Here is a 13372-nt window from a genome sequence, read left to right as displayed (position 1 = left end):
CATTCAGGCAGGATCATTTGCCCCTGGAGCTTCCTGAGAGCTCAGACTGTATTTTGCAGATTGCAGCATGCCAAAAAGAGCAAGAAAACGGAAGGCCAGAGCAGCACCCAGCCCAGGTTCCACCACCAGGCCAAGGCAAGACTGAGCCCACCAGAGCCAACTGACAGGAGGGGAAACATCCCTGCTGGCTCCCAGCATGGAATCTGTTATGCTCCAGGATTAGATCCCAGAACCCAGGCCCCGCTGTCCGCTTTGCATAGCAAGCATTACAGCAAAGAGCCGTGTGCAGCAGCCGGAAGGCATTTTCCTTGGAAAATCTGCCCTCCAACTTAACGTGTGTTATTCCTACATCCTTCCCAAAGGCAAATTCTCCCAGCACTTTCGCCTCCACCTCTGCTCACTCTCCCTTTCACAAGATATCGCTAATGCGTCGGGACACATGACTGGTATCTTTGGGGGTGGCATGGGGAGCCACACTTCTGGGGGCCTGACACTTTTTCAGTGTGTGCATCCAACGATGTTCCAGCCACGCGGTGGGGCGGTCACAGCAGGATGGGCAGTATTGCCCCTGCCCTTTCCCCACCCCTCACAGTCGCCACGCACGGCCCTTTCCTGACATTTTAAGCAGCCTTACCTCTGAGTAAATAAGTCTGTGATGGGCTGTAAGTCCCATCAGTTTCATCAGTCAGGAAATTCCCCCCACCGCCACCACCAAGTGCTGCAAGGTAGCCAGGCACTGTCCTGGAGCAAAGACGTGAAGCCAGGCGATGCCCTGCTCCCTGCTGATGCTCCACCCCTGGTGGACTGAATGGCAGTTCTGCAGGAGGCTGCTGCCTTGCTCAGCACCCCGCTTGCTCAAAGCTCTGGCAGGAGACAGCTGTCCCCTTTTGCTGCCACTTGTGCGCTGCAATAAAGACGCACGAATGCAACTAACTTTAAATAACATGTTAGCTGCGCTATTATATCATAAAACTATCTCACCATTCCGAATTTTTCAATAATTATTGAGAATGAGCGCCTGCAGCACAGGGCTAGAGGATCGTAGCAAGACTCATTTCCAGGTCAACATAGTTCCAAATGATGGTGTATCTCCCACTGATTCCCCCTGAGAAGGCCTTCTGTAGCCTTGCCAATTTCACAGGCAGATCTTATCAGACAACCCAATCTGCTCAGTCCAGCAATGTGGATAAAAAACTTGCCCACTTGATTTCCCCTGCTTGATAGTTGGCTCTGAAACTTGTGGTTTAGCAGAAAACCTCAGCATCCCTCCCCTAGACTCAGAGGACAAGACAGCCACATTTTTATGCCCCCCACCCCAATACTTCCATTTCGTTAGATCAGAACTTTGAAAAAAAAAAGGATGTAGTCAATTCCCCTAATTAGGTAGTTAATTGCAGGGCAGGGGGAGGTGGCGTTAGGACAACTTGTTCATTCCAGAAGAGAAAAAAAGGTTTGGGAAGCAATCAATTAAGGGCTTGTGGAGAATCCAGCAGAGGATGAAGCAGGACCTGCTTCAGGTGACGCAAAATTCCTTCATTTACATTTTTTGTAAAGAAATGATTTAATAGGGAAAAAGCCAGAGGCAGCAAAGCACGGGAATCCTAGAGCTGGAAAGGGCCACGTAGGCCAAGCCCCTGCTCAGTTCAGGAATCTAGGAAAGGAGGCCGAGGCCCTTTACAGGATCGACTGGGCAAGTCATGAAACAACTCTGCAGCCAGAAATGCCAGTGAAGGGACAGAGAAAGAGGAGCATGGCCAGCATGGGATCCACTGTCCCTACGGACAACTCCTTCCATGGAGCCTCAGTCACACATGGTCTACCCACACCTGCAAAGAGACTGTGCTGGTATTCTGCTCTTTCCTTCCCTCTGGATGCTTCCAAATGAGATGAGGCTTTTATTGTGCAATCTCCCTGCCTCAATTACAGGATTTTGCAAGGGGTCTGTCATCTTCAATTTGTGGCTGTCTCATGTTTTCCCAACACCTCTTCTGTCTTTTTTCTTACCAGAAAAAAATATCCGTTATGGAAGAAAAGATGGGGCAGCTTTTTGACTGTGAGCACTATGTGAAGGTAGGCGCCTGATGGGATTGAGGGTGTGTGTGTGCACGCACATGTGTGACTATGAGAAGGTAATTGTAACTTGCTCATAAGCAAGAAATTCCCATCCACCTAAGTAACTCATCCCTACTGATAAGAAGGCCACTGTGCTGATAAGACTGTGCTGAGCACTAATTGGTTTATGAGCATGCATAGTGTGTTTTTCTTTGTTCTCCAACTTTCAGTCTGTATAAATGCATCCTGTTTTCTGGGGGGGGGGGGAGAAACACAGTTTCGTCTGTCTCTCCCACGACTGTGATGTGCTTTAATAAATTTCTGACTGTTCAACCTAAGCTGCCTTGGATATTTCCTTAACAACTGAGAGCCCTCCATCTGGAAGCAGCCTTAGCAGATTTTCTTTAGTAAAGAACAAGACAGAAAAAGTGGTGGGAAATATGGGAAAGTTACACGTTGATGGTGAAGGTGTCATCTGGGACCTTTGTGAAACCGCACAAAGGAGGCCAGGTTGGTGCATACGAACAGCCTTGTTCAGAAGTCCTCTGGGGCTGAAGGTCAACATCAGCAGAATGGCTATCTCTACTGCTCGAAAGCTGACCCAAATGAGCAAAGCTGGGTCCAGGAGTGAGAACAGATGTCAGCGGCAAGGGCAGCAGCTGCCACTTCAGTTGGCAGTTAAGAAAGCCCTCCAAATCCCTTTGCTCCACCTAAGAACTCCTGAAGAGCCCTGAGGCTGCATTGGTCCAAGGTGGGTCCATCTCATCCAGCATTCTGTTCACACAGCAGCCAGCCAGATGCCCCAAGGGAAGTCCACAGGAGGACATAAGTGCAACTGTTGTGTGTGGCCCATTGGGCAAGCTGGACAGAGAACAAAGTGACAGGCCCAGGCACGAAGACTGCAGCTGATCCAGCTGGGTCGGGGGGTGTATGGGGGGGCCCTCTCCACCCACCATTCTGAGAACATCTGGAAATCTTCTAGCACCTCGCCTGACCTTTGCAGCCTTATGGACGGTGTCCAGCAGCGGCAGCCACAATGTCCAAGTGGTGGCAGAGGACGTGGGCACTGGCCAGCATGGAGTCCCCCTTACAGAGAGATGGCGCCCCCCGCGGGGCTAGGGAAGACCTCGGTGCCCCCCAGCTGTGCTTGCAGGGGTCACCGGCTGGCCAGTCAGCAGGAAGGCAGCTGGGGCCCCACCACTGCAGGCCTCTGAACTGGCCCTGAAGACCCACTCTGGCTTTCTCCCGAAGGAGGATGCCATTGGGCTGCTGCGGAAGAGGAGTGGGGAAGGCCCCCACAAGGCTCTTCAGGCCACACCAGCCCCTAAAGGCCGCTCTTCCTGCCGCCCTTCCCTCCCAGCAGAGGCAGGGGAGGGTGCGCGTTCTCCCCCCCACCCCAAAATGCGGCCCACCTCGATCACGTTGGAGTCCAGGAAGCCGGGGATGCGCTCATCCTTGCAGACCACGCCAGCATCTTCCTCGTGGGAGCAGTCGCTGTTGCCCCAGCCCCGCGACCGGCAGTCCGAGATGCTCTTCTCACCGCCCCCGCAGTTCACGTTGTCCAGCCAGATGCGGCCTAAAACGTCACAGCCGGGCAGTCAGCGCCAGCCCGGTGGGGGAGAGCGCATCCAGGGCGGACGTCTTGCCAGGCAAGCGCCGGGGCTTCGCCCTGCCTTGAAGCCGCCCTTTGGGATTTGCACTGCTGCTCAGGGCTGGCTGTGGTTATTCAGTGACGAAGGACAGTGCACTTTGCACGTGCTTTGAAGCCCGGCTCTTCTATTACCGCCCCCCGGGCGCGTCAGGCCCGACGCTCAACATGCGCCCCGGGGAGCTCGGAGGGGCGCGGGAACCTCCCCATCACGGGACGCGCAGCCGGCCTGGCCCACCAGGGCTCCGGCCCGGGTCACGGCCGCCGCCGGCTGTGGGCCTCGCCCCGCCTCCAGGGCGAGGCGGCCTAAACGCGGGGCCCGCGCCGCGCCGCGCCGCGCCGCCCTGCTCACCCACGCCTTTGCCGTATTTGGCGCTGTGCGTCCAGGCGGTGGCCGCCACGAAGCCCAAGTGGCGGCAGAGGACGTGGGCGTTGGCCAGCGTGAAGTCGTCGTCGCAGACGGTGCCCCACTCGCGGTCGTAGAAGACCTCGATGCGGCCCTCGTTGTGCTTGCGGGGGTAGCCGGCCAGCCGGAACTGCAGCCGGGCCGCGCCCGGGCTCTGTCCCGCGGGGGCCGGGGTGCTCGGCTGGGCCCCGCTCCCCCACAGCCCCAGGCTGCACAGCAAGCCGAGCAGCGCCCGCTGCCCCCGAGCGGCGCGCATCTCCCTCGCGGCTGCACCTGGGAGGGGAGAGGAGGGGAGGGGAGGGAGGCGGGTGAGCCGCGGGCCACCGCGCCCTCCGCCCGCTTGTGCCCCCGTGGCGGCAGCCGGCCCCGAGGGCGCCTTTGCTCCGGGGGGGCCGTTCAGTCACGGGGGGCCTGACGGGGCCGCGCAGGGGGAACCCGACGGGGCCGCGCAGGGGGAACCCGCCCGGCCCATCTCCGTGCGGCACTAGTCCCCATCCCCAGAGGAGGGGGACCATTCCCAACGCCTAGGGGGGCCTTCAGCCATCCTGCCCGAAGGCCCTGCTGCTGCCCTCTTCTTCTCCACCCCTCTCGCCGGCTTCCTCCGCCCTCTGGATGCTTCCCCCTGCCTTTCCTCCCCACTGTTCCCCCACCCCACTGCTCCTGCTGCCTCCTCCTTGCCTAGGCCCCTGCCTCTTGTAGGGCCTTCTGCCTGCCCCCCTCCCTAGGAATAGAGTCGATCAGCCAAATGTGAGATTTAGATTTAGAACCTTGAAGGTTTCACATTTCAAATGATTGCATTCAAATTCAAACATCAGTGACTATGAATCCCATCTGCCAGTCTTTCCATTGCAGAGATTGGAAATGCAGGTTTCTCCTTATGGAGCATTGCCTGGGCGAGGGGAGCAGGGAGGAGAGACCTGCGCTTTGAGATCCAGCCAGCAGCATTGGCTTTTGGGTCCTCTGAGCGAGGGGTCCCTCTCTCCAATGAAATCGCCATTCCATTGAAACCAGTGGAACGAAGCCACCACACCTAGCGTTATGGCTGCCAAGGGGACATCACCGGGATCAGAACCGTTGCGTGTTGCTCTTTGTATCTGTGATTTCAAGCTGGGATTAATTTTGCTCCATTCATTCCCACTGTAATAATTACCATTTAGTACCACAGATGTCAGTTGCCATGTTGGTCCCCAAAGAGCGAGGTGGCTTTCAGAGGCAGTGTTTTTGGGTTTCACAGAACTGCCCAGCAATTACTTCTCTGAACCCCCACCCCACCGTCCGCCCCTAAACACACCGCCGACTCCAGCCCAGCCTGAGTCAGTCAAAGGAAACCTTGCTCTCCCTATTTGGTTCTGCTGCGGCAGGGGGCAGCCACCCCTGACCCGGAAGAGAGGCAGGAGCCACAGTGGGCGTGACCCCAAATGTGTCCATGCCCTCTGGGCTCTTTGGAGGAGTGCAGCGCGGTGACGTTCCCCACCAAGAGCTGGGTTCGGTGGCAGAGCCCTGCTTTGCATGCAGGTCCTAGGTCCAGCCCCCAACAGCATCTCCAGGTAAGGCTGGGAAAGAGAGGGCCTTCTCCGCCAGGAACCCCTGGAGGCCCACCGCTGCCCGTCAGGGCAGGGGCAGCGAGGCTGGATGGATCCCTGGCCTGTGTCCACATATGGCAGCTGCTGAGGTCACCCCTGCCCTGGATGATGAACGAGGCCCCAGTCTTTTGGGCAGCCCGGCCCAGCAGCTGCTGGTCTTCAAGCAAAGAGGGGGCCAGAGGCGCATGGGAGGAGAGGATGCCCGCTCTGGAAGCCTCTGGAATTTCCCGCGGCGCCTGTGGAGCAGAGTGGGTGGGAGGCAGCATGCCCCACCCCAGCCTGGCTCACCAAGGGCAGGACGAAGGGCTTCCCTGGAGGCTGGGAGGGGGCTGCTCCGCCTTGGTGGGCGGAGAGAAGCCCCTCCAGAGCGGCCCAGGCAGTGGTGGGGATCAGGGAGAGCTGGGCAGCCATGACGGTGGTGGAAACAGTTCACCTTTTGAGCATTAACCAGTCCAGGCACGGCCTGTTTGAAGACTCCAGCCTAGGCTCGCGAGGAGCTTTGCGGGGAAGAAAATGGAGGGCACCAGGGAGGATCTCCAGATCACCTCAGGGCATGGCTGGAGAAGGGAATGCAGGAGGCAGCCTCGGCCCCAGGCCAGCCCCCCAGCTCTCCGGGGCAGCAGGTGGGGCCTTCCCAGGCCTGTCTGGAGATGCTGCTGTGAATCGAAGCTGGGGCCTTCTGCAGGCAGGGCGGAGGCTCTGCCGAGGCGCACTGGCCCTGCCTCCTCCTGTCTGCTTCCAAAAGCCTCCAAAGGACCTGCATGCAGCCAGGGCTGGCCCAAGACATTTGCTGCCTGAGCCAGAGGCGGCTCCTCCCCCCCAGCCCCGCCCCGCCCCGCCCCCCGTAGAAGAGCCAACCGGGCTGGCAGCTGGCCTTGCTCTGACACTGGCGGCACCCTTCACCGCACCCGAGGGCAGCAGGTATGCTGGAGAGGCCCAGTGCAGGCTGTGGGGCACACGGAGCTCTGCCCTCCAACAACCTGGCGCTGCTCCCTGCCTCCAACACCCAAGGCAGTGGCCTCACTCTGCCCAGTGATGGGGCCAGCCTGGGGGCAGCTATGGAGAGGGGAGGGGCTGCTCCTCTGGGGACCAAGCTGGATGCTTTTGGGGCGGTGTGGATCCTGACAAACTGCTCAGGAGCTCTGCCAGAGCTCTGCTTTTTTAGACTCCAGAGGACACAGGATTTGGGATCGAGGGCTGGACAGGGCAGGGGCTGTAGTCCCTCCTCAGCAGACTTCCTAGGAAGCAAGCTTCACCACATTGGGTTATTTCCAAGTAGGTTCGGGCTGTAAGGCCTCCTCCTCTTGCCCCATTCTGCTCAACAATGGGGCTGGCCCTGGGTGATGACTGCCAAAACAGCCAGTTCCAGCCTGAGGTGAAATGTGCAAAATGCAACCCTTTGGGGCCCGTGCACAGTCACCTCTGCTTGCGGGGCCGGGGGGGGGGGGGTGTTGCACCTTTTTTATTCTGTAGAATTCATTGAATCTGAGCCTCCACCACCATCATGGTTTCAATATCCAACCTCCCTGAAGGGATGTGACCCCTGCCCAACTCTCCCCTTTAACTTCCTATCCATCTTGGCCCCACAAATCCTCCCTCAGCCCACCCTTGAGACCAGAGGGGATCAGCACCATCAGTGGATAGCTTGTGCTTATCAGGAGATCTGAACAACCCTCCAACATCCCCCAGCCCCCAAAAACGTCCCAGCCAAACTGCTTGGGAGTAGTGACCACAATGCCATCCCGCGCCCACGCACACATGAATGGGAACTTGACCAGAAAGCCCCAAATCATTGGCACATCTAATTTCAGAAGGAGCATCATAGTTAAAGGGAGGCAGAAAGGGAGTGCCTAGAGGGACACTTTGGAGGCTATCTCATTAAAGCTTCTATAATAGACATTCTGATTAAATACCAAAAGCTTTAAAAAGTACAAACAAAACCATTAGGGTGCCACTGTGGCAGAACAGCAGAATAGGGGCGCCTATAAAGGGCAAGACAGGTCTCTGGAAAAACGAAAATACGTGTGTGTGTGTGTGTGACGGGGAGCACGAACTCTGGCAAAGAAAGGCAAGTTGACAAGCTGGCAAGCATAGAGGGAATTTTAGAAGGAAATTGCTCAAGCAGACAAACAGACGCGTGGTGTGCAAATCCCTCAGAAGCAAGAAAGTTGGCTGGGGAGGCATCTGGACCATATGAGGACCAAGGAGAGGAAACAGTACTGAAGGTGGACAAAGACATTGCCCAAGAGCCAAAATCAATGGCAGGGAAGTGGCAAACTGGGGAGAGAGCAGCTATACCAGAGATGACGTTCTAGGCAGACTGAGACATGAAACAGTAATGTTACTGGGGCCAGATGGCCACAGGCTTATCCCAGAGTTTTAAGAGTATGGAACAGTTCATCTAACAAAAAAACCTCGACCTTATCACGAAAACCAGCCTCCTTACAAGTTATCCAATGACATACATGCAGGATGTGTGTGTGTGAAATTATAGACTCGTAATTATAGACTCATCAGTGAACTGCTTTCCCACTTATATTAGCATTCTTAAAGCTAAATGTATAGGTCCCAATCCAGCTGTAGTGGTGGCACAGCAAAAGATGTATCCAGCCAGGTCAGTAAAGCCCAGGTACATACTGGGATTTGCACCTGCTGCATGAGTGGAAGGCTGCTGCTCTGTACAGATCTCCTTTGCTGGATTGGAGCAACTGAAGAACAAGTCTTGCTAAGAGAAAGTCAGCATTGCTTCTGCAAAGGGAAGTCCCGTCTCACCAACTGCTTAGAATGAATTTCTGCCCCCTTCAATATTAGCAATAGGTCCCCACCCCCACCACCTTTATATATGATTGGGGGAGAAGCGTGGCAGCCACCATCACAGCTAGTTTGGCCCATATGCAGGTCTCCTGGCTGCAGGTTTAGCCGGAGTCCTGTCCTCTGGCTAAACCTGAGGTGGCCGGGCTCTGCACTGACGTCAACGGGGATCTTTTAATTTACATCAACTCTTCCACTGACTGATGATACAAGAAGTGAGAACAAGCCCAGGGGCGGCACAGGGTTCTCCCAAAATGCAGCTCCCCCCGCAGCACACACATCGCACGCACTGGTGCGCCCCACACAGGCGGCACTTCGCTGGCAGCCACCTCCCCCAGCACAACGGCAGCAGCGCTCTGCTGGCACGGACCCACCGCCCCGGCGCAGGAGGAGCCACCGTCGCCCTTCCCAGTGGGCACAACGCGGGGCCCGATGGCACTGTGGTGCTTCAAGGGCTCCAGACGAAACACGGGCTTCTCAGCGTCGGGAAAAGTCGGCTTGTGGGGGCGGATGCTCATTTGCAGGCGTGGGGAGAGCCTGGAGAGCCGGGACAGAGAGGCGCGTGTTCCTCCACTCAGGCTGCTCTGGCCGTCCATTGCAGTGATTGGCAGCAGGCGAAGGAGGAGAACACAGGAGGCGTGTAGGCTGGGCTCGTCCGGACCTTGGCCATTTTTCAGAGGGTGACTACTAGCCAAGAGCGCTAAATGGGGCTTCTGGGTGCAGAGGAAGAATGCCTCCCATCCCCGGCTCGAGGGGGCGGAGAGTGCCTTCCGGGGCTGCCTGCGAGGTGGGGGGCGATCCGGCAGACTGCCGTTGGAAGCGGGATGCTAGGCTATAAGAACAGAAGAGCCCTGAGGCTGGATCAGGCCCCAGGTTCCACTTCCAGCGTGACCAGCCAGATGCTTCAAGCGGAAGCCCGCAAGCAGGAGAGGAGCTCGCGAGCCCCCTCCCCCGGCGACCGGCACCCCAGCCCCAGAGACTGCCGGAGCGGGCCCAGAGCCATCACGACGCGTGGCCATTGGTCGCCTTCGCCTCCACGGAGCCACCGTGGCCTGGGCCCCCGGAGCTGAGCTTGCGCCTAATGGCCATGCGGAACTTCCTCTACCCCGGCCAAAGCCGGGGACAGAGGAACACACACACCCGCGCAACAGCTCGGCCTGAACTCCCCTGGGGTCCTCACGGACGCCCGCCAGCGCCCCCTCCCCAGAGCTCGCCCCCTCCCCGAGGCCGCCTGTAGTTCCGCGGCGGGGGCTGCCTCTGCCACCTCCCCCCGTCGGGCAGCGTTGCGCGGAGCCGCCAGCCGGACGAAGAGCGGCGTCTGGACAGTCGCCACCTGCCTGCCCGGGAAAGGCCCCCCCCCGACGTCAAGGCCCCGCCCGGAGTCGCCGGTCCCGCCAGCCCCGTCCTGCCCCTGGACGCCGCCGCCGCCGCCTCCGGGGGCGCCCCACGCTGCGCAGCCCCGTCCACGCGCGCCTCTCCGCCACACCCCGCGGCACCCTCCGCGCGCCCCTGGCATCGCCGCCGCCGCGCTCGGCGAGCCCCAGGCCCGGCACGCCCCTCCCGCACGCCGCCGCCGCCGCGCCCCCGGGGGAAGGGTGCTGTCAAAAGCCCCCTCGGAAAGACCCCTTCTCAGCTGACCTCTGCGGAGCCGCCGCCGCCCTCTCTCGCCCGTCCGAGGCGCTCCCAGGCCAGGCGACTGTGGGGCCGCCCCCAGCGCTGCTGGCCGGCCCGGCCCGGCCCGGCCCGGCCCAGCCCAGCCCAGCCCGGCCGGGGGCGTCCCAGGCGCAGCCCAGCAAGGGGAGGCGGCGGCGCCTCTCGCGAGTCTGCCTCGGCCGCCGGGCGCCCCCTGGGGGCTCTTCCTTTGAGAGGAAGCCCCGCGGCACTGGCTCCTGCGCGGGCGGGGAACCCGGGGCTTCGCGGGAAAGGCTCGTGCGGAGGGCGCCGCGGAGCAGCCCCCGACCGAGCGCCCCCGGAGCCTTCCCAAGGCCTGGCGCCAGGCTGCGCTTGCCTGGACCGCCCGCCCCCGGGTGCCTCCGTTATGAGCAGGGGGCAGTGGCCCTCCGCGGCCTCGCGGCGCTTCCCTGCTGTCCCAGAGCGCCCCAAAGGCGCGGGCAGCCGCCGCCCCTTTCGGCCCGAGGCCGCCGAGAGGGGCCGCGCATCTCGCCCCGCCGCCTTCCCCATCTGGGGCTGCAGCTCCTTCCCCCCGTCGCCCGACCTGCTTTGGCCGGCTGAGCAGCGGGCTTTCCCTCGCGGCAGCAGACGGGGGCAAAGAGGCACCGGGCGGTTCCGCCTCCGGCTGCTCCTGGCGGGGGCGTCCTCGGCCTTCCTCTCGCTTCGCGGCCCGCCGCCACCCCCCGCTTCGTTCTTCGCCTCCCTCGCGCGGCTCCGCTCGTTCGGCGCAACCGCCCTCCCGGCGCTCCTCCGGCAGCCCCGGCTGCGCGTCTCTACTCGCCCTTGGCGGCGGCGCCTCTCTTTTAAATCCGAGCTCATCTGAAATCTCCGGTTGCCATTCCAGCTCCTTTAGAGGCCTCCCATTGTTCTTCCTCGCCGGAATGTTTTTGACTGTGCCGTCAACACCTCATTTTTAAGGAGTTCCAGGGGAGGGCTTGCCAGTCTACTGCAGCCGGACTCTTCGTTGTCGAAGACAGCACACGCAGGGCGCAGCTGGCTGGGGAATGCTGGGAACTGTTGGGCTTCTCTCTGGCTAAACATGCATAGGATCGTGCCCTTTTTCCGGCATGAGCTTTTGCGGACTATAGTCCAGCAAAGCATCTGGTGAAGCGGGCTATAGTCCACGAAAGGCTATGCCAAAATAAATGGAAAGGCAGTCACGACTGGGGAGGCCATGGCAACCCACCCCGCTCCAGTCTGCCAGGAAAACGCGAGCGCAAGCGGCGTCCCTCTAGGGGTCAGCAATGACCCGGCGCTTGCACAGGAGGAACCTTAAAAAGAAAAGTCATCTTTAAGGTGCCACAAGGGTCTTTGTTGTTTTTGCTTTTAAGAAACTCCCCCCACTACCGCGATCTTGGACTCCAACGTGAAGCAGCGGGTCTGTGCACAGGCCTGGTATTTTTTCCCAAAGGATTTACAGCCTTCTCTGCATTAAGACTTTATTTTATGCTCCTTAGCAAGAGCAACAATTGCAAGCTAGTGGAAAGGTTCAGGGGATTTTTCTATCAAGACTTGGCTTCTGAGGCTTTGGGATCACTCATTAATGGACAAGCTTACCCACCATGTGAAAGCTGTCAATGGTCATGCAAACCCTGCAACATTTCATGGAAAATGGTACCCATGTTTGCAATGTCAGCCATCCACCCCAGCCCCTCCAGGTCATGATAAGGTTTTGCTGACCTACCAAGCGGAAATGATTTTAGCTTGAAGGTTTTTACTCAGTGCGTCCTAACAGAACCGGGGGGGGGGGGTTGATTGTCCTCTTTACTTTTTTCAGGCTGTTTAGCCCATGTTCATCGTCCTGAAATTATTACTTTTTTTAATCGGGGGGGGACCCTTAAAAGGGTGGGGGCAAAAAAGCCCAATGAGGACTGAACAGGCTCAATGACCACATAATGATGATTGGCTGTTGGGGAGGGAATGGAAAAATAAAGGAGGGGAAATGGAATAGAGTACCCTGGAAAAAAGCACATAGCTGGCTGGAACGTTGAACAGAAGCACATCATAGTATAATGTTTTGTTGGAGGTAGAATGGGGGAGAATTTCATTCAGTCCACATTTTTAAGCAAACCAACCTAATTAGCATTAAATATGTGGGCTGGAATGCAGTTATCCTTCAGTTTGTGCACTTCTCTGAATTTTGAAATGCAGTTCCCATCTCGAAAGAAAAGGAGTACAAAAATGCATATTTTAGGGAAATGTACATGCAGAAATGTGCAATTAGGGAAAACTGTGTACAAAATTGTCTCTTTAGAGAACCTTGCATACAAAAATGAAATGTTACTGTGTGGTTTTGTTTGTTAAACTGATGAGCAAATGGGATGGAAGAGACTTATGTTTATGATTGTCAAGAACAAATCCTGCCATAGAATAATAGAATCATAGAACAGTAGGGTTGGAAGGGGCCTACAAGGCCATCGAGTCCAACCCCCTGCTCAATGCAGGAATCCAAGTCAGAGCATCCCTGACAAATGGCTGTCCAGCCTCGTCTTGAAGGCCTCCAGTGTGGGAGAGCCCACCACCTCCCCAGGTCATTGGTTCCATTGTCGTATTGCTCTTACAGTCAGGAAGTTTTTCCTGATGTTCAGCCGGAATCTGGCTTCCTGTAACTTGAGCCCATGATTCCGTGTCCTGCACTCTGGGATGAGAGAGAAGAGATCCTGGCCTTCTTCTCTGTGACAACCTTTCAAGGACTTGAAGAGTGCTATCATATCTCCCCTCAGTCTCCTCTTCTCAAGGCTAAACATGCCCAGTTCTTTCAGTCTCTCTTCATAGGGCTTTGTTTCCAGTCCCCTGATCATCTTTGTTGCCCTCCTCTGAACCCTCTCCAGCTTGTCTGCATCCTTCTTAAAGTGTGGTGCCCAGAACTGGACACAGTACTCCAGATGAGGCCTAACCAGTGCTGAGTAGAGGGGAACTAGTACTTCCCGGGATTTGGAAGCTATGCTTCTATTAATGCAGCCCCAAAGAGCATTTGCCTTTTTTGCAGCCACATCACACTGTTGGCTCATATTCAGCTTGTGATCGACAACAATTCCAAGATCCTTCTCGCTTGTAGTGTGGTTGAGCCACGTATCCCCCATCTTGTAACTGTGCATTTGGTTTCTTTTTCCGAGGTGCAGAACTTGGCATTTATCCCTATTCAATGTCATTCTGTTGTTTTCTGCCCAGCACTCCAGTCTATCCAGATCACTTTGAATT

At 57.6% G+C, this 13372-nt stretch overlaps 1 protein-coding gene across 3 annotated transcripts in view; it reads right to left on the bottom strand.

Moving 5' to 3' along the window:
- The window catches only part of LOXL3 (lysyl oxidase like 3), a 31534-nt gene extending 20159 nt beyond the window's left edge, over window positions 1–11375 (bottom strand). Inside the window, exons 1-3 of one of the 3 annotated variants that reach the window (XM_084855154.1) lie at window positions 10716–11375; window positions 4053–4379; window positions 3465–3628 (exon numbers count right to left, since the gene is read on the bottom strand). In XM_084855154.1, coding sequence (XP_084711280.1) covers window positions 3465–3628; window positions 4053–4362 — 474 coding nt within the window. In that variant the 5' untranslated portion in view covers window positions 4363–4379; window positions 10716–11375. Of the gene's footprint in view, window positions 1–3464; window positions 3629–4052; window positions 4380–10138; window positions 10251–10715 lie in introns of those variants that run through there. The other 2 variants (XM_084855155.1, XM_084855153.1) reach the window with 2 other exon arrangements.
- Window positions 11376–13372: the final 1997 nt, after the last annotated feature.

Source organism: Heloderma suspectum, chromosome 5 (assembly GCF_057233095.1).
Source record: "Heloderma suspectum isolate Gila_16-S chromosome 5, 16-S_ref, whole genome shotgun sequence".
Classification (NCBI taxonomy): domain Eukaryota; kingdom Metazoa; phylum Chordata; class Lepidosauria; order Squamata; family Helodermatidae; genus Heloderma; species Heloderma suspectum.
The sequence above is the reverse complement of the archived record's forward strand: the minus strand, read 5'-3'. Positions and strand labels throughout refer to the sequence as shown.